At 46.6% G+C, this 22,141-nt stretch overlaps 1 protein-coding gene across 1 annotated transcript; it reads right to left on the bottom strand.

Annotated features, from left to right (window-relative positions):
- Positions 1–1,295: 1,295 nt before the first annotated feature.
- Positions 1,296–21,856, bottom strand: meox2b (mesenchyme homeobox 2b). Its single transcript, XM_056298686.1, has 3 exons — positions 21,009–21,856; positions 13,820–13,992; positions 1,296–2,270 (listed from the first exon to the last, which is right to left on the bottom strand). The coding sequence occupies exons 1-3, from the start codon at positions 21,484–21,486 to the stop codon at positions 2,052–2,054; spliced, it is 870 nt and encodes a 289-aa protein (XP_056154661.1). The 5' UTR covers positions 21,487–21,856; the 3' UTR covers positions 1,296–2,051.
- Between the last annotated feature and the right edge of the window lie 285 nt (positions 21,857–22,141).

Here is a 22,141-nt window from a genome sequence, read left to right as displayed (position 1 = left end):
CCTCTGCAGCCCACCTCAGCATCCTTTATCCCTCCTCTGCGGCCCACCTCAGCATCCATTATCCCTCCTCTGCAGCCCACCTCAGCATCCATTATCCCTCCTCTGCAGCCCACCTCAGCATCCATTATCCCTCCTCTGCAGCCCACCTCAGCATCCATTATCCCTCCTCTGCGGCCCACCTCAGCATCCAATATCCCTCCTCTGCAGCCCACCTCAGCATCCATTATCCCTCCTCTGCAGCCCACCTCAGCATCCATTATCCCTCCTCTGCAGCCCACCTCAGCATCCATTATCCCTCCTCTGCAGCCCACCTCAGCATCCATTATCCCTCCTCTGCAGCCCACCTTAGCATCCTTTATCCCTCCTCTGCAGCCCACCTCAGCATCCATTATCCCTCCTCTGCAGCCCACCTCAGCATCCTTTATCCCTCCTCTGCAGCCCACCTCAGCATCCTTTATCCCTCCTCTGCAGCCCACCTCAGCATCCTTTATCCCTCCTCTGCAGCCCACCTCAGCATCCATTATCCCTCCTCTGCAGCCCACCTCAGCATCCATTATCCCTCCTCTGCAGCCCACCTCAGCATCCATTATCCCTCCTCTGCAGCCCACCTCAGCATCCATTATCCCTCCTCTGCGGCCCACCTCAGCATCCAATATCCCTCCTCTGCAGCCCACCTCAGCATCCTTTATCCCTCCTCTGCGGCCCACCTCAGCATCCAATATCCCTCCTCTGCAGCCCACCTCAGCATCCTTTATCCCTCCTCTGCAGCCCACCTCAGCATCCATTATCCCTCCTCTGCAGCCCACCTCAGCATCCATTATCCCTCCTCTGCAGCCCACCTCAGCATCCATTATCCCTCCTCTGCAGCCCACCTCAGCATCCATTATCCCTCCTCTGCAGCCCACCTCAGCATCCATTATCCCTCCTCTGCAGCCCACCTCAGCATCCATTATCCCTCTGCAGCCCACCTCAGCATCCATTATCCCTCCTCTGCAGCCCACCTCAGCATCCATTATCCCTCTGCAGCCCACCTCAGCATCCATTATCCCTCCTCTGCAGCCCACCTCAGCATCCTTTATCCCTCCTCTGCAGCCCACCTCAGCATCCATTATCCCTCCTCTGCAGCCCACCTCAGCATCCATTATCCCTCCTCTGCAGCCCGCTTCAGCACAAGCAGTGATGTTATGTTCCGCTTTGATCCCACAATGTCGCATACAAGCATACAAATCGGACGGCTAATCAAACACATCTTTCAGTGGGAGAAAACACTGGGCCTGGACGCTCAACCACAACCACACACATTCCAGTCTCCGTGCTCCGCCTGTGTTTCTGAGGGAACTGCAAAAGCCACAAATCAGATAAATCCAAACTTGAGAAACTACCTAATAACCAGTCATTCATGCAAAATAGGTAACAGAAGTGCCTTCTAACACAAAGATCCAACACTACCGAGTGTGAAATGACATGTCCGTTTAAAGTTGAAGTGAAATAAATCCAAAAAGACATGTCTGTGACGGTTCAGATTTATTCAGACTTTTTTCCCCCAGGTTTTTCATTAACTTATTTAAAGCAAGTGACCCTTTAGATTTTTCGAGGGAGGAAAATGCAGAAACCGAGTCATGTTTCCATGCACTATTCGGTTACACGTTACTTCTTATGCAAAATATCATTTCCTCTGTTACTGATGTGTTTTGTTCTTGGTTGCTAATTCCAGTTTTTTTGTGCACAAACCGTTGCATTTGTGTATTCCTTTGCATTGTTGAATAGTAGAATTTGACATGCAAATTCTAGATAGTGCAAAATCTTAAGCCATCTCATGAAAGCAAAGTTTCTTTGGAATGTTCACAAAGTCTGCTTTTATCCCGCTGCAGGAAGGCTCCGCTCCGGACACGCTCCCGGAGCGCCGTACATGTCTGACCAGCATTGTTTAGCCATCAAATATTTGTCTCCCTTCTCCAGCTTGACAGTCATGAAGCCTCCTCAGCAGGAACAACTGGTCAGATTCCTGAGACGTGAGGAGAGGCGTGCAAGCCTCCGGCCCTGGGTGGAGGTCAGAGCTGAGCGGGCTCCGAGCTCTGGTTGCTGTCGTGACTGTCCTCGTTCGCAGGCGAGCCGACCGAGTGTTTTAGTCCCACCATGCCCGAAAACTCGGATGGCAGCAGTGTTCCCTTTTTCACGTTCACCAGTTCTTTCTCTCGCGCCGCCGCCCCCTGCTGGCCTCCCTTCACCCGTTTCCATTTCATTCTCCTGTTCTGAAACCACACCTTCACCTGAGAGGAGACAACAAGTCAGCTGTCACATATGTCACACATCGTATTCCACAGTTCACCTTATACACTGGTGCAAGTGGTCTTGAATAGAGACCGTGTAAAAACGTCTGCAGGGCCAAACCTGGAGCCGGGCAGGAATTTGAAGTCTATGCTACAGCTTCCATTGTGCACAAACAAGGTGGCCTGATGCAAACAGCCCGAATGCAAGAAAGCAGCGATGTTTTGCAGGACAGTGGACAACCTTATAACATCCACTATTTATAAGGGTTACCAACAAAAAAGGTATGGAAGTTTGGCAGAAATTTGCATTTGCATTTGTATCCCGCCTGCAGTTACACCCTGGCCCACGAGTAAGTGCACAACAACAATGTGCTTGAACAGCAGATTCGAAACTAAATCACTGCAGCCATGACCAACGGGAAACAATAGGAGCAAAACGTGTGTACGTTGTTGCCTGGCGTTGTTTGGTTGAAAAGTATTAATGTACAACAAACGTTCTGCAAGGTGAAGAGTGGAGATGCTGAAACATTGGATTATTATTTGATAACACCGAAAATTGATCGTTCAATATTTATAGCTTTTTTAGTTTTGCCTCAAAATACGGCACATTGTCTTAATATGTGGGATGTGGAACAATATGGTCAAAATACTATGCAGTATAAATGCTATGGATGCAGTATAAATGTTATGGATGCAGTATAAATGCTACGGATGCAGTATAAATGCTATCGACACAGTATAAATGCTATGGATGCAGTATAAATGCTATCGACACAGTATAAATGCTATGGATGCAGTATAAATGCTATGGATGCAGTATAAATGCTATGGATGCAGTATAAATGCTATGGATGCAGTATAAATGCTATGATGCAGTATAAATGCTATGGATGCAGTATAAATGCTATCGACGCAGTATAAATGCTATGGATGCAGTATAAATGCTATCGACACAGTATAAATGCTATGGATGCAGTATAAATGCTATCGACACAGTATAAATGCTATGGATGCAGTATAAATGCTATGGATGCAGTATAAATGCTATGGATGCAGTATAAATGCTATGGATGCAGTATAAATGCTATGGATGCAGTATAAACGCTATGGATGCAGTATAAATGCTATGGATGCAGTATAAACGCTATGGATGCAGTATAAATGCTATGGATGCAGTATAAATGCTATGGATGCAGTATAAATGCTATGGATGCAGTATAAATGTTATGGATGCAGTATAAATGTTATGGATGCAGTATAAATGCTATGGATGCAGTATAAATGCTATCGATGCAGTATAAATGCTTTGGATGCAGTATAAATGCTATCGACACAGTATAAATGCTATGGATGCAGTATAAATGCTATCGACACAGTATAAATGCTATGGATGCAGTATAAATGCTATGGATGCAGTATAAATGCTATGGATGCAGTATAAATGCTATGGATGCAGTATAATGGTATGGATGCAGTATAAATGCTATGGATGCAGTATAATGGTATGGATGCAGTATAAATGCTATGGATGCAGTATAAATGCTACGGATGCAGTATAAATGCTATCGACACAGTATAAATGCTATGGATGCAGTATAAATGCTATGGATGCAGTATAAATGCTATGGATGCAGTATAAATGCTATGATGCAGTATAAATGCTATGGATGCAGTATAAATGCTATCGACGCAGTATAAATGCTTTGGATGCAGTATAAATGCTATCGACACAGTATAAATGCTATGGATGCAGTATAAATGCTATCGACACAGTATAAATGCTATCGACACAGTGTAAATGCTATGGATGCAGTATAAATGCTATGGATGCAGTATAAACGCTATGGATGCAGTATAAATGCTATGGATGCAGTATAAATGCTATGGATGCAGTATAAATGCTATGATGCAGTATAAATGCTATGGATGCAGTATAAATGCTATCGACGCAGTATAAATGCTTTGGATGCAGTATAAATGCTATCGACACAGTATAAATGCTATGGATGCAGTATAAATGCTATCGACACAGTATAAATGCTATCGACACAGTGTAAATGCTATGGATGCAGTATAAATGCTATGGATGCAGTATAAATGCTATGGATGCAGTATAAACGCTATGGATGCAGTATAAATGCTATGGATGCAGTATAAATGCTATGGATGCAGTATAAACGCTATGGATGCAGTATAAACGCTATGGATGCAGTATAAATGCTATGGATGCAGTATAAACGCTATGGATGCAGTATAAATGCTATGGATGCAGTATAAAAGTGGGATAAAGTCATGCCTGGTCATCCTATGAAGAGACCAGTTACCAGTTACCAGGCTGGCAACTCATTTGGGCATTAGCAGGAAAGCCTCAACACGTTTTGACAAAGGCTCAATCAATACCAACGACAATGATTCTAGCAAGACTAGTATACTAGACATGGAGTCCCGTCATCACTGGAACCAGAACACGTGTCGACATCCTCTCATAGCCCCGGAGAGCTCTTACTGTGCCAGAGCAAACAGGGTGCATGACGGACGATGAAGTCATGTCACTGTGAACATGTCTGTCAGGGCAATACCGGGGCGCTAAGACACGAACAACTCAAGACTTTCTTTTCACCTGAGCTTCAACATGGCGTCTGTCCCACACCTGCTTCTGTCTCGCTGCTACCGGCGAAGGCACTCCACTGACGTTTACACCTGCATCCAGACACCATGCTGCCAGTACAGCTCTACCTCTCTCTCTACCTCTCTCTACCTCTACCTCTCTCTACCTCTCACTGCCCTCTCTCTCTCTACCTCTCTCTACCTCTACCTCTCACTGCCCTCTCTCTCTCTCCCTCTCTCTCCCTCTGTCCCTCCCTCTCTCTCTCTCTCTCCCTCTCTCCCCCCCTCTCCCTCTCTCTCTCTCTACCCTCTCTACCTCTCTCTACCCTCTCTACCCTCTCTACCCTCTCTACCCTCTCTACCTCTCTACCCTCTCTACCTCTCTCTACCTCTCTCTGCCTCTCCCTCTCTCTCTCTACCCTCTCTACCTCTCTCTCTCTCTCTCCCTCTCTACCCTCTCTCTCTCTCTACCTCTCTCTACACCTCTCTCTACCTCTCACTGCCTCTCCCTCTCTCTCTCTACCTCTCTCTCTACCTCTCACTGCCCTCTCTACCTCTACCTCTCTCTCTACCCTCGCTACCTCTACCTCTCTCTACCCTCTCTACCCTCTCTCTCTCTACCTCTCTCTACACCTCTCTCTACCTCTCACTGCCTCTCCCTCTCTCTCTCGCTACCTCTCTCTCTACCCTCTCTACCTCTCTCTCTCTCTACCTCTCTCTCTACCTCTCTTGCCCTCTCTCTCTCTCTACCCTCTCTACCTCTCTTGCCCTCTCTCTCTCTCTACCCTCTCTACCTCTCTCGCCCTCTCTCTCTCTCTACCCTCTCTACCTCTCTCTCTCTCTACCTCTCTCTCTACCCTCTCTACCTCTCTCTCTCTCTGCCTCTCTCTCTCTGTACCTCTCTCGCCCTCTCTCTCTAACTCTCTCTCTCTGCCTCTCTCTACCTCTCTCTCTACCTCTCTCTACCTCTCTCTCTAACTCTCTCTCTCTACCTCTCTCTCTACCTCTCTCTCTACCTCTCTCTCTACCTCTCTCTCTACCTCTCTCTACCTCTCTCTCTAACTCTCTCTCTCTACCTCTCTCTCTACCTCTCTCTACCTCTCTCTCTACCTCTCTCTACCTCTCTCTCTAACTCTCTCTCTCTACCTCTCTCTCTACCTCTCTCTCTACCTCTCTCTCTAACTCTCTCTCTCTACCTCTCTCTCTACCTCTCTCTCTACCTCTCTCTCTACCTCTCGCCCTCTCTCTCTCTCTACCCTCTCTACCTCTCTCTCTCTCTACCTCTCTCTCTACCCTCTCTACCTCTCTCTCTCTCTGCCTCTCTCTCTCTCTACCTCTCTCTCTCTGCCTCTCTCTCTGCCTCGCTCACTCACACACACGTTCCTGTTTACATGGCCTGAGCTCATGTAAACCATCAATAATACCTGAGCTCCTTTCCACTGGCAGAGAGCAGGATCAGATCATTCCCTTTCAGATGATCCTGGCCTCGTGGTGTACTCATGTGGAGGGAAACGGGGGCTTAGTAGACAGCTTGTGTAGTTTTTCATAGCCATTTGGATATCAGTATAAGGGTTTAAGCTAGTGATCAGATAAGTGGCGTTGTGTTAAGCTCAGTATTTCCACACAGCCAGGTATGTGCTGATGCACGAGTCCCTGCAGCCGGCGCCAGGGGTCCGGCATGCAAGCCCTGACTCAACAGCTTGTTTAGTATTTACGTCTCCCATAGCGATGATTAGCTGCAGCCTAAAATGGGAAAGTCCAATCTGGACCAATAAACTAGTCCGGAATCCTCACAAGTCTCTCCCCGGATCCACCCCTATCAGCACCGTCGCACACACACGCACGCACACCTACATCATTCTGGCTTTCGTCTTCCCATCCTCCATTCCCTGCAGACCTTTAACCCCCCGCTTCATACCCACCCCTCCGTACACGTCTTCAGGCCTCAGATACACATCACCCACCCACTTCAACCCCGTACATTACCCACAAGCCCAAACATGCCCTCCCCCCCAGCTCTATAGCCACGTTTATCCATCCCAGGAGGGAGCAACCTCCTTTCCAGCAGTGTCCTTGTGCTGCAGGACTGACTGCAGGCACCCAAACACCGGGACTCACAATGGACGCAATGGCACGTGCAGCTCATTTCCTCGTAAAAAGCTTCGTGGTGCCCACCTTCTATGACCATGTGCTCTACACATGCTGTATGTACACCTTCATTTGTGGTTTGCTCGTGACCACGGCGAAGGAACAGGACAGGTGTAGCAGCTCCAGTATGGAGCCCGGCCTGTGTGGAGCCCAAATCTAAAGCTTCAGTTTGTAAAATCACAGTACAGTAGTTAAGGGCGGGAGACTGATAGATTATAGTAAGGATGTTAAAGTGGTCCGGATCTGGGACCAAGCCCTCCCAACAGACAGATTTATTTGACTTGTATAGGGGAACATTTGGAGAGGCGGCCAACATGAGGGGGAGTGGTGAGGGACGGGGCTGCAGGCAGGAAGATCTAAATCCTTTGTGGGTTTGCCTGGCTGGATCCTGAGCCAAGATACTTTGATTGGGTTTAGCCAAGAGATCTCCAAAAGCACTTAGGGGTGTGCTGAGTTTGTGGGGCTGCGAGTGAACAAAAGAAGAGCTTCGGCCGTCGTGATTCTCTTCAGGTCTGTGCTGAGACGTATGTGTTTTACCTTCAGACAGCAAATGCAACTGCTGAGAACCTGCAACATCCTGATGTGGTTTTCCCGTCACATTTACACCCACGGCCTAGATAACCTCCTCCCCGTCAGCTGTAAGTGCAGGCAGCGCTGGCAGGATGTTGAAATACTGCTGCATTTCTTCAACGTACAAAAACATCTAAATGCGATCAACCGGCTGTGTTTTCAGAATGACTGTTGACATATGTTATAACTATTTCCAAACCATTTGAGCCCTGAAAGAATGAACAGCAGCAGGGTGTGCTGGGCTCCACATCTCCAGCAGAATACAGTTCGTGCAATTGTTTCTGTGTAAGGTCTAAGAAAAACATCTGGACTCTGACACACACCATCAGAAAGTCACTTCGCAGACACCCAGACCAACAGCGCTGACATTTCAAAGAGCCGGGGCGGTGTGGAATCGATTAGCCTCAGAGCATTAGTACGACATGTCCAACAGTTTGCTAATGTCAAAACACAGAGGGCTTTTTTTTTTCAGTATGAAGCCCTGAGCATTTCTTTTTTCTAACGGGGGCCGTCAGCTGCTATCATCATCAGCGAAGTGAGCGAGAGACAGCAGGCCTGGCACCATCTTACTGTGTGGCTACTCACGGCATTATCATGAGATATCGTTACATCATCACCTTATCAGCTCTAAGACCCCGCCCCCTTCACATTACATCATCACCTTATCAGCTCTAGGAAACCGCCCCCTTCACATTACATCATCACCTTATCGGCTCCAAGACCCCACCCCCTTCACATTACATCATCACCTTATCAGCTCTAAGACCCCGCCCCTTCACATTACATCATCACCTTATCAGCTCTAAGACCCCAGCCCCTTCACATTACATCATCACCTTATCAGCTCTAAGACCCCAGCCCCTTCACATTACATCATCACCTTATCAGCTCTAAGAGCCCGCCCCCTCACATTACATCATCACCTTATCAGCTCTAGGAAACCGCCCCCTTCACATTACATCATCACCTTATCAGCTCCAAGACCCCGCCCCTTCACATTACATCAACACCTTATCAGCTCTAGGAAACCGCCCCCTTCACATTACATCATCACCTTATCAGCTCCAAGACCCCACCCCCTTCACATTACATCATCACCTTATCAGCTCTAAGACCCCACCCCCTTCACAGGTGTGACAGGCTCAGGTGGGAACATTACAAAGCTACAATGGGTAACTGTCATTCATTTCTAAGACGGCATACGCCCAAAAGATTTGATAGCTATTTTACTATATTTCTCCCGGTTCATCTACTTCTGCTGGACCAGTATGGTCATTATGTGCTGGACCAGTATGGTCGTTGTGTGCTGGACTAGTATGGTCGTTATTTGCTGGACCAGTATGGTCATTATGTGCTGGACCAGTATGGTCGTTATGTGCTGGACCAGTATAGTCATTATGTGCTGGCCCATTATGGTCATTATGTGCTGGACCAGTATGGTCGTTATTTGCTGGACCAGTATGGTCGTTATTTGCTGGACCAGTATGGCTGCTATGTGCTGGGCCATTATAGTCATTATGTGCTGGACCAGTATAGTCATTACGTGCTGGACCAGTATGGTCATTGTGCTGGACTAGTATAGTCATTATGTGCTGGACCAGTATGGTCGTTATGTGCTGGACCAGTATGGTCGTTATTTGCTGGATCAGTATGGTCGTTATGTGCTGGACCAGTATATTCATTACATGCTGGACCAGTATGGTCGTTATGTGCTGGACCAGTATATTCATTACATGCTGGACCAGTATAGTCATTATGTGCTGGACCAGTATGGTCATTGTGTGCTGGACCAGTATGGTCGTTATGTGCTGGACCAGTATGGTCATTACGTGCTGGACTAGTATGGTCGTTATTTGCTGGATCAGTATGGTCCTTATGTGCTGGACCAGTATTGTCATTATGTGCTGGACTAGTATGGTCATTACGTGCTGGACTAGTATGGTCGTTATGTGCTGGATCAGTATGGTCGTTATTTGCTGGACCAGTATAGTCATTATGTGCTGGCCCATTATGGTCATTATGTGCTGGACCAGTATGGTCATTATGTGCTGGACCAGTATGGTCGTTATTTGCTGGACCAGTATGGTCGTTATTTGCTGGACCAGTATGGCCGCTATGTGCTGGACCATTATAGTCATTATGTGCTGGACCAGTATAGTCATTATGTGCTGGACCAGTATGGTCATTGTGCTGGACTAGTATAGTCATTATGTGCTGGACCAGTATGGTCGTTATGTGCTGGACCAGTATGGTCGTTATTTGCTGGATCAGTATGGTCGTTATGTGCTGGACCAGTATATTCATTACATGCTGGACCAGTATAGTCATTATGTGCTGGACCAGTATGGTCATTGTGTGCTGGACCAGTATGGTCGTTATGTGCTGGACCAGTATGGTCATTACGTGCTGGACTAGTATGGTCGTTATTTGCTGGATCAGTATGGTCGTTATGTGCTGGACCAGTATGGTCATTATGTGCTGGACTAGTATGGTCATTACGTGCTGGACTAGTATGGTCGTTATGTGCTGGATCAGTATGGTCGTTATTTGCTGGACCAGTATAGTCATTATGTGCTGGACCAGTATAGTCATTATGTGCTGGACCAGTATAGTCATTATGTGCTGGACCAGTATGGTCGTTATGTGCTGGACCAGTATGGTCGTTATGTGCTGTTATGTGCTGGACCAGTATAGTCATTATGTGCTGGACTAGTATGGTCGTTATTTGCTGGACCAGTATAGTCATTATGTGCTGGACCAGTATGGTCATTATGTGCTGGACCAGTATGGCCGTTATGTGCTGGACCAGTATAGTCATTATGTGCTGGACCAGTATGGTCGTTATGTGCTGGACCAGTATGGTCGTTATGTGCTGGACCAGTATAGTCATTATGTGCTGGACCAGTATGGTCGTTATGTGCTGGACCAGTATGGTCGTTATGTGCTTGTGCTGGACCAGTATGGTCGTTATGTGCTGGATCAGTATGGTCGTTGTGTGCTGGACCAGTATGGTCGTTATGTGCTGGACCAGTATAGTCATTATGTGCTGGACCAGTATGGTCGTTATGTGCTGGACCAGTATGGTCGTTATTTGCTGGATCAGTAGGGTCATTATATGCTGGACCAGTATGGTCGTTATGTGCTGGACCAGTATATTCATTACATGCTGGACCAGTATAGTCATTATGTGCTGGACCAGTATGGTCATTGTGTGCTGGACCAGTATGGTCGTTATGTGCTGGACCAGTATGGTCGGTATGTGCTGGACCAGTATGGTCGTTATTTGCTGGATCAGTATGGTCGTTATGTGCTGGACCAGTATGGTCGGTATGTGCTGGACCAGTATAGTCATTATGTGCTGGACCAGTATAGTCGTTATGTGCTGGACCAGTATGGTCGTTGTGTGCTGGACCAGTATGGTCGTTATGTGCTGGACCAGTATATTCATCACATGCTGGACCAGTATAGTCATTATGTGCTGGACCAGTATGGTCGTTGTGTGCTGGACCAGTATGGTCGTTATGTGCTGGACCAGTATAGTCATTATGTGCTGGACCAGTATGGTCGTTATGTGCTATGTGCTGGACCAGTATGGTCGTTATGTGCTGGACCAGTATAGTCGTTATGTGCTGGACCAGTATGGTCGTTGTGTGCTGGACCAGTATAGTCATTATGTGCTGTATCAGTATAGTCATTATGTGCTGTATCAGTATAGTCGTTATGTGCTGGACCAGTATGGTCATTATGTGCTGGACCAGTATGGTCGTTGTGTGCTGGACCAGTATGGTCGTTATGTGCTGGACCAGTATGGTCGTTATTTGCTGGACCAGTATGGTCGTTATGTGCTGGACCAGTATGGTCGTTATGTGCTGTATCAGTATGGTCATTATGTGCTGTATCAGTATAGTCATTATGTGCTGGACCAGTATGGTCGTTATGTGCTGGACCAGTATGGTCGTTATGTGCTGGACCAGTATGGTCGGTATGTGCTGGACCAGTATGGTCGTTATTTGCTGGATCAGTATGGTCGTTGTGTGCTGGACCAGTATGGTCGTTATGTGCTGGACCAGTATGGTCGTTATGTGCTGGACCAGTATGGTCGTTATGTGCTGGACCAGTATGGTCGGTATGTGCTGGACCAGTATGGTCGTTATGTGCTGGACCAGTATGGTCATTATGTGCTGGACCAGTATGGTCGTTATGTGCTGGACCAGTATATTCATCACATGCTGGACCAGTATAGTCATTATGTGCTGGACCAGTATGGTCGTTGTGTGCTGGACCAGTATGGTCGTTATGTGCTGGACCAGTATAGTCATTATGTGCTGGACCAGTATGGTCGTTATGTGCTATGTGCTGGACCAGTATGGTCGTTATGTGCTGGACCAGTATAGTCGTTATGTGCTGGACCAGTATGGTCGTTATGTGCTGGACCAGTATGGTCGTTGTGTGCTGGACCAGTATGGTCGTTATGTGCTGGACCAGTATATTCATCACATGCTGGACCAGTATAGTCATTATGTGCTGGACCAGTATGGTCGTTATGTGCTGGACCAGTATGGTCGTTATGTGCTGGACCAGTATAGTCATTATGTGCTGGACCAGTATGGTCGTTATGTGCTATGTGCTGGACCAGTATGGTCGTTATGTGCTGGACCAGTATAGTCGTTATGTGCTGGACCAGTATGGTCGTTGTGTGCTGGACCAGTATAGTCATTATGTGCTGTATCAGTATAGTCATTATGTGCTGTATCAGTATAGTCGTTATGTGCTGGACCAGTATGGTCATTATGTGCTGTATCAGTATAGTCATTATGTGCTGTATCAGTATAATCGTTATGTGCTGGACCAGTATAGTCATTATGTGCTGGACCAGTATGGTCGTTATGTGCTGGACCAGTATAGTCATTATGTGCTGTATCAGTATGGTCATTATGTGCTGTATCAGTATAGTCATTATGTGCTGGACCAGTATGGTCGTTATGTGCTGGATCAGTATGGTCGTTGTGTGCTGGACTAGTATGGTCGTTATGTGCTGGACCAGTATGGTCGTTATGTGCTGGACCAGTATAGTCATTATGTGCTGGACCAGTATGGTCGTTATGTGCTGGACCAGTATGGTCGTTGTGTGCTGGACCAGTATGGTCGTTATGTGCTGGACCAGTATGGTCATTATGTGCTGTATCAGTATAGTCATTATGTGCTGGACCAGTATGGTCGTTATGTGCTGTATCAGTATAGTCATTATGTGCTGGACCAGTATAGTCATTATGTGCTGGACCAGTATGGTCGTTATGTGCTGGACCAGTATGGTCGTTATGTGCTGGACCAGTATGGTCGTTATGTGCTGGACCAGTATGGTCGTTATGTGCTGGACCAGTATGGTCGTTATGTGCTGGACTAGTATGGTCGTTATGTGCTGGACCAGTATGGTCGTTATGTGCTGGACCAGTATGGTCGTTATGTGCTGGACCAGTATAGTCATTATGTGCTGGACCAGTATGGTCGTTATGTGCTGTATCAGTATAGTCATTATGTGCTGGACCAGTATGGTCGTTGTGTGCTGGACCAGTATGGTCGTTATGTGCTGGACCAGTATGGTCGTTGTGTGCTGGACCAGTATGGTCGTTATGTGCTGGACCAGTATGGTCGGTATGTGCTGGACCAGTATGGTCGTTATTTGCTGGATCAGTATGGTCGTTGTGTGCTGGACCAGTATGGTCGTTATGTGCTGGACCAGTATAGTCATTATGTGCTGTATCAGTATAGTCATTATGTGCTGGACCAGTATGGTCGTTATGTGCTGGACCAGTATGGTCATTATGTGCTGTATCAGTATAGTCATTATGTGCTGGACCAGTATGGTCAGCGTGTGCTGGACCAGTATGGTCGTTATGTGCTGGACCAGTATGGTCATTATGTGCTGTATCAGTATAGTCATTATGTGCTGGACCAGTATAGTCATTATGTGCTGTATCAGTATAGTCATTATGTGCTGTATCAGTATAGTCATTATGTGCTGTATCAGTATAGTCGTTATGTGCTGGACCAGTATGGTCGTTATGTGCTGGACCAGTATAGTCATTATGTGCTGGACCAGTATGGTCGTTATGTGCTGGACCAGTATGGTCATTATGTGCTGTATCAGTATGGTCATTATGTGCTGGACCAGTATGGTCAGCGTGTGCTGGACCAGTATGGTCGTTATGTGGCGGGTAACGTACTTGTCTCTCTGTCAGGTCCAGGTTGACGGCTATCTCGTAGCGCCTGAGCCTCGTCAGATAGTTGTGGTGTGCGAACTCCGACTCCAGCTCTCGGATCTGCTCCTTGGTGAAGGCCGTGCGCTCCTTCCTGGGCTTGCTGCTCATGTCTGACTTATAGCTCCCATCCTGGGATTCTGAAATGAAAAACAGATCATTTTCCGACAATAGTTCAGTCGCTGAAGAAAAGAAGGAACAGCACGGAGAAAAACCAGGCGCCGCTCATAAAATGCAGGAGCCCATGTTAAAGAAATATATAACGAAAGCTTAATGATTAGGAGCGCTAATCACCTTAAATAATATGGAAATTGGTCTTATATGTCTGATGGGGCTGAGCAGGGAGTTTCCACTATAAAAGCAGCCGACCCATTTTCAAATCCAGACTCTTGAAATGCTGGTATGATGTCTCCATTAAATGCATATTTTATGGACAGTGAAAATTAAATGTAACTCATATGCAGTGTTGTGGATTTTGTATCGTTAGATCAGGGCTCTCGTCTGCAGCACAACCTCAGCAGTTCAAAACTACATTTGTTACACGTTTATCTCATGTTCTCCTGCAGCCAGGTCCTGCTCCGTCCACTTTCCATAACACACATCCAAACTGTACCGACACACACACACACACACACACACACACACACACACACACACACACACACACACACTCCTGCAGCCAAAGCCTCTGCAGAAACGTGCACATCATATGTGATATGTATATCATACCATACGTTCACATGTGATATGTATATCATATCATACGTATCACGTGATATGTATATCCTATCATACACATCACATGTGATATGTATATCCTATCATACACATCACATGTGATATGTATATCATATCATACGTATCACATGTGATATGTATATCCTATCATACACATCACATGTGATATGTAAATCATATCATACGTATCACGTGATATGTATATCCTATCATACACATCACATGTGATATGTATATCATATCATACACGTCACATGTGATATGTATATCATATCATACACATCACATGTGATATGTATATCATATCATACGTATATGTGATATGTATATCCTATCATACACATCACATGTGATATGTATATCATATCATACACGTCACATGTGATATGTATATCATATCATACATATCAAGTACATACCATATGCAATATGTATATCATATCATACATATGTGATATGATATATATATATATATATATATGTGTGTGTGTGTATCACATGTATATCATGATATACGTATATGATATGTATATCATGACATACATAACACAATTGCATGGTGTGATATTTGATATGTATATGCTATCATACACATCATATGTGATATATATATCATATCATACACGTCACATGTGATATGTATATCATCCCATACATATATGTGATATGTATAGCCTATCATACATATCAAGTACATACCATATGCAATATGTATATCATATCATACATATGTGATATGATATATGTGTGTGTGTGTGTGTGTGTGTGTGTGTGTGTGTGTGTGTGTGTGTGTGTGTGTGTATATCACATGTATATCATGATATACGTATATGATATGTATATCATGACATACATAACACAATTGCATGGTGTGATATTTGATATGTATATGCTATCATTCACATCATATGTGATATATATATCATATCATACACATCATATGTGATATATATATATCATATCATACACATCATATGTGATATATATATATCATATCATACACATCATATGTGATATATATATATATATCATATCATACACATCATATGTGATATATATATATCATATCATACACATCATATGTGATATGTACGTATATCCTATCATACACGTCATATGTGATATGTACGTACTATATCCTATCATACACATCATATGTGATATATATATCATATCATACACATCACATGTGATATATATATCCTATCATACACGTCATATGTGATATGTACGTACTATATCCTATCATACACATCATATGTGCACCGACACCACACTTCATTCTGAGTCAATGCGGTCCAGCTCTGTCCTACACTGACAAGGAAAAAGCTGCTGTATTGTGCAGTTATCTGTATCCACATGTCTTAAAGCGTTTAAGAGGTGGAATACCAGTGTAGAATCACTTTTCTCCTCAAATGACAATATAAATAAAGCAAGGCAAACTTTTTCTGTTCCACTTCGAAATTCTTGCTCCAAAGCGACTCTAATTTCTTTCCAGATTTTTCGTTTCGATGGTGAAATCATTTTTTCCCCGTTGGCCTTCAGTCAGACTGCATTATTACTATCCATGTTATGTACTGCTGGCCCTCATATGGTCAATGTAAATGGAGTTTAAACAACACACTGGGATGGTAAATTATGCACACGTCCTGTAAAACCATGTAAAACCATGCAACATGTCATTAGCTTGCTGTGAAGCTGGAGCGGCGGGATAAAGAAGCTGGAGCGGCGGGATAAAGAAGCTGGAGCGGTGGGATAAAGAAGCTGGAGCGGTGGGATAAAGAAGCTGGAGCGGCGGGATAAAGAAGCTGGAGCGGTGGGATAAAGAAGCTGGAGCGGCGGGATAAAGAAGCTGGAGCGGTGGGATAAAGAAGCTGGAGCGGTGGGATAAAGGAGCTGGAGCGGCGGGATAAAGAAGCTGGAGCGGTGGGATAAAGAAGCTGGAGCGGTGGGATAAAGGAGCTGGAGCGGCGGGATAAAGAAGCTGGAGCGGTGGGATAAAGGAGCTGGAGCGGCGGGATAAAGAAGCTGGAGCGGCAGGATAAGTGTGTGTGCAGACAGACACTGTACCACAACGTGAGGCTACAAACACTGCATCTATTTAATGTTTTATTACAGAAGGACCTACATCATTAAAACATGCATCCGTCTTACTGTGCAGACATCAAGCTATGTCAGGTTATTACAACATGGTCACAGGTTTTACGTGACACACTGTGGTCATCCTTCCATGTGCAAAGTATTTAAACACTTTCCAAGCTATTTGCATGAAGCTTGTATTAAGTGTGTTTCACATCACAGTGCTCGTTTCTGTAAACACTGAATCTCTGAGCGCTGCTGGACGTGCCAGTGGCGTCGTAGCGTCAACACACTGGATGGAGGTTGATAGGCCTGATTAAAAAGCTACGCAAGGAATAAGCACTTCACACGGGATCTTTTTCTGGATCTTGTTTCTGCAAATACAAGGTGGAAAAACTCGAGAGGTCAGCCGTGGTGGGACTGATGACGGCTGGGAAACGTGTCCTACGCCACGCTTTACATTTCCCCTCTCCGTGCATCTAACAAAACACGCTGCAGCCACGCTGCAGAGCTGCAGAGCTGCAGAGCTGCTGCTGCTGCTGCTGCTGCTGCAGAGCACACCACTCCACTGTGTGTCCTACTAGCACGGAGGCACATATAGCGAATCCATGCTCATCCAAGCTGGAGATATGAATTTAGCTGGATGGTGAATTTGTCTTATAGTTCATGTAACACATCAGTGGAACTAAAGTCCTTCTCCTTTTATTACTTTTATTACATTTCTATGCAGACTTTTTATATTTGAAATAAAAACACTGGTTTGGCTGCAGCTGTGCCAGGTGCGTACCGAGGCCAGAAGTGGCTGCCAATTAAGAGGCCAGGTGGCGCCGTGCAGCACTTTAACAGCCGTTTGCATCTGTAGGCTATTATGGCCCTCGGGGCAAATGCCACTACACGTGAAGCCTCGGAGGCAGACAACAGCTCACCTGAGACACAGATACCCTGTCAAACGCCTACCCCCACGATATGTGTGTGCTGCCGTAGTGCAGTATAGATAGGGTGTTATGTGCACCATGCTTGTTGATACATTTTGTTCTTATTTCTATTTCTTATTTTATCTTTTATCTATATTTGTTTCTGTTTGTCTTGTTTCTATTTGTTTCTATTTTCTTGTTATCTTGTATTTTGTTAATTTTTAGTTTTTTCTTACTAGAGTGTGTGTCTGTAATAGAACCCAATTTCCCCTCGCGGATGAATAAAGTGTTCTGATTCTGAATATAAAATATCCAAGTTTAAAATGAAATTGTATGCAATCCCTTTTCTTTAAGGATATGAATAAAATCACTGGTTACTTGCAGAGCCAGTATGCCTGGTCAGGTTCGGGTGACTGGGACTAGACTGTATACAGTATGCCTGGTCAGGTTCTGGTGGCTGGGACTAGACTGTATACAGTATGCCTGGTCAGGTTCTGGTGGCTGGGTAGACTGTATACAGTATGCCTGGTCAGGTTCTGGTGGCTGGGTAGACTGTATACAGTATGCCTGGTCAGGTTCTGGTGACTGGGGCTAGACTGTATACAGTATGCCTGGTCAGGTTCTGGTGGCTGGGTAGACTGTATAAAGTATGCTTGGTCAGGTTCTGCTGGCAGGGGCTAGACTGTATACAGTATGCCTGGTCAGGTTCTGGTGGCTGGGACTAGACTGTATACAGTATGCCTGGTCAGGTTCTGGTGGCAGGGGCTAGACTGTATACAGTATGCCTGGTCAGGTTCGGGTGACTGGGACTAGACTGTATACAGTATGCTTGGTCAGGTTCTGGTGGCTGGCTAGACTGTATACAGTATGCCTGGTCAGGTTGTGGTGGCTGGGTAGACTGTATACAGTATGCTTGGTCAGGTTCTGGTGGCTGGGTAGACTGTATACAGTATGCCTCATCAGGTTCTGGTGGCTGGCTAGACTGTATACAGTATGCTTGGTCAGGTTCTGGTGGCTGGGTAGACTGTATACAGTATGCCTCGTCAGGTTCTGGTGGCTGGCTAGACTGTATACAGTATGCCTCGTCAGGTTCTGGTGGCTGGGACTAGACTGTATACAGTATGCCTGGTCAGGTTCTGGTGGCAGGGGCTAGACTGTATACAGTATGCTTGGTCAGGTTCTGGTGGCTGGCTAGACTGTATACAGCATGCCTGGTCAGGTTCTGGTGGCTGGCTAGACTGTATACAGTATGCCTTGTCAGGTTCTGGTGGCTGGGACTAGACTGTATACAGTATGCCTGGTCAGGTTCTGGTGGCTGGGTAGACTGTATACAGTATGCTTGGTCAGGTTCTGGTGGCTGGGGGTAGACTGTATACAGTATGCTTGGTCAGGTTCTGGTGGCTGGGGGTAGACTGTATACAGTATGCCTGGTCAGGTTCTGGTGGCTGGGGGTAGACTGTATACAGTATGCTTGGTCAGGTTCTGGTGGCTGGGGCTAGACTGTATACAGCATGCCTGGTCAGGTTCTGGTGGCTGGGGCTAGACTGTATACAGTATGCCAGGTCAGGTTCTGGTGGCTGGGGGTAGACTGTATACAGTATGCCTGGTCAGGTTCTGGTGGCTGGCTAGACTGTATACAGCATGCCAGGTCAGGTTCTGGTGGCTGGGGCTAGACTGTATACAGTATGCCAGGTCAGGTTCTGGTGGCTGGGGCTAGACTGTATACAGTATGCCAGGTCAGGTTCTGGTGGCTGGGGCTAGACTGTATACAGTATGCCAGGTCAAGTTCTGGTTCTGGTGGCTGGGGGTAGACTGTATACAGTATGCCAGGTCAGGTTCTGGTGGCTGGGGGTAGACTGTGTACAGTATGCCAGATCAGGTTCTGGTGGCTGGGGCTAGACTGTATACAGTATGCCAGGTCAGGTTCTGGTGGCTGGGGCTAGACTGTATACAGTATGCCAGGTCAGGTTCTGGTGGCTGGGGGTAGACTGTGTACAGTATGCCAGGTCAGGTTCTGGTGGCTGGGGGTAGACTGTATACAGTATGCCAGGTCAGGGTCTGGTTCTGGTGGCTGGGGCTAGACTGTATACAGCATGCCTGGTCAGGTTCTGGTGGCTGGGACTAGACTGTATACAGTATGCCTGGTCAGGTTCTGGTGGCTGGGTAGACTGTATACAGTATGCTTGGTCAGGTTCTGGTGGCTGGGGGTAGACTGTATACAGTATGCTTGGTCAGGTTCTGGTGGCTGGGGGTAGACTGTATACAGTATGCCTGGTCAGGTTCTGGTGGCTGGGGGTAGACTGTATACAGTATGCCTGGTCAGGTTCTGGTGACTGGGGCTAGACTGTATACAGTATGCTTGGTCAGGTTCTGGTGGCTGGGGCTAGACTGTATACAGTATGCCAGGTCAGGTTCTGGTGGCTGGGGCTAGACTGTATACAGTATGCCAGGTCAGGTTCTGGTGGCTGGGGCTAGACTGTATACAGTATGCCAGGTCAGGTTCTGGTTCTGGTGGCTGGGGCTAGACTGTATACAGTATGCCAGGTCAGGTTCTGGTTCTGGTGGCTGGGGGTAGACTGTGTACAGATGTTAGTGTCTGTTTAAAACTCACCTATATGCATTCTTGCATTATATCCTGAGTGTTGAGCACGCTGCATAATTCCTCTGGAAGTGAAATATTCACATGGCACGTTGAGCATCTAGGGAGGGAGATCCTCCTCTGCTGCTCTCCCTGAGGTTTCTCCCTATTTTTTCTCCCCGTTAAAGGTTTTTTAGGGAGTTGTTCCTCAGCTGATGCGAGGGTCTAAGGACAGGATGTTGTGCTGCTGTAAAGCCCCCTGAGGTAAATTTGTAATATGTGATACTGGGCTATTACTTCTGTCATCTAAGCTACTGACACAAGCTAATGAACTGAGATTATTTAAAGGCTAAGAATACTGCAGTAATACAGCGAGATGACAGCCTTTCTTTGACGACCTGTATACAAATGAACGGTATCACAGCAATGTTTATACTACAGCACACTACTAGTATTACTACAAATACTAGTAGTGCCACAACTAGTAGAGTCCTACTTGTATGAATGTCTTGTAAGGGTTACTTGTGTAAATTAACTTGTAGAACCAACTCAGCTCCAGTGAGTGTGGCTTACAAGGTTTGTGGAATTGAGTGTCACAGTTGTGAAAGACAGAGAGGACTTTCAGAGAATACTTGTAGAAAAGGCTTTAGTACATCCAGTGGTGTGGGACTTGTTGCTCTGTTGCACGGAGTAAATGCAGGAAAGTGAAGATGGCATTCAGTCGGAATAAATAAATACATCACACGGGGGGAAACTCTTAAAAAAACAACTTTGCAGAGGGCACAGCAGAAGCACACTCTTTTGAGAACGAAGCCACTGAATGAAAACAACTGCGTTCTCATCTTACCTAACATATCGCTCTTCGAGTTACCGCTCTGCCTGTCCGATTCCTCCGGGGACAGAGTCCGCCTTGCGTAATTGCCAGATGCACATGATGTCCCCGTGGTGTCGCCGCTGCTGAGACTGGAGTTGGCTGTGCACAAGCTCGGAGCCCCAGAGCACAGTTCTGCAGCTGAGGCCTCAGAGGGGGGCAGGCAGATACTGTGCTGGGCATTTGACAAGGGCATCTGCGAGGAGTGCCAGCCGGACTGGTGCTGCGGAGGGTGGAGGAGGTGTTGCTGAGGCAGGTGGTCTCGATGGTGCACGCCACCAAACGCCCCATCCTCCCTGGGGTAGCTGCAGGGGGTCGAGGAGCTCGATAAGTCCGAGTGGGAGATGTGATCGGTTCGACCGTGCAACGTTAACGCTGACTGCGTGAAAGCGGGGTGCAGACCCTGTGCCGGGGCATGAGGGCTGCGCAGACAACTGAACAGAGAGTGATCCATCGCATGTGATGTCCACCAGATCCCAGCTGTCACTTGACTGAAACCAAACCTCTCCAAACAACAGTCAGTAGAGTTCCCCCAAAGACTCAGACCAAAGTGGTTGCACGGGAGGAAATAATGGAGGAGCTTAAATCAGGACTTTCCCTTAGCAGCCCCGCTCAGCTCAGCTCACACCTCCGGAGCCTCATTTCCCCAAGAAAACGGCTGAAGCGAGCCAGACAGCGGGCGTTGAAAGGAAAGGCCTCCGGTAATCCTGAGCATGCAGACAGTTGCCAGGCGGAGCATGGGTAAACACTGGAGCCTGAGCGGGATCTCAGATGACAGCAGGGAGCGCCAGGACCAGTGTGGAAGCAGAAGGTGATTCCGAGGAAGTTGTGTGTAAGAGAGAGAGAGAGGGGAGGGTGCGAGGAGGAGGCAGGAGGGGGGATGTTATATATAGGGCGTAACATGAGAGGTAGGCTGGGTCACTGGCTCACTGCTACTGACCACACACATACGATCTTCCTCCAAAACGCAACGCACAATAAATATGAACCATCCCCATAGCCTTGCCACAGGAAAAGTGGGCAATTTATTTTGGATCTTAGCGATCTGACCCCCACTGGTACAGTTCTAAGAAGTGCGTTGCGTCAGCCACCAGGTTTGGGAAGTATGG

Source organism: Lampris incognitus, chromosome 18, assembly GCF_029633865.1.
Source record: "Lampris incognitus isolate fLamInc1 chromosome 18, fLamInc1.hap2, whole genome shotgun sequence".
NCBI classification, from domain to species: domain Eukaryota; kingdom Metazoa; phylum Chordata; class Actinopteri; order Lampriformes; family Lampridae; genus Lampris; species Lampris incognitus.
Note: the sequence above shows the minus strand (reverse complement) of the source record. Positions and strands in the feature narration are given on the sequence as shown.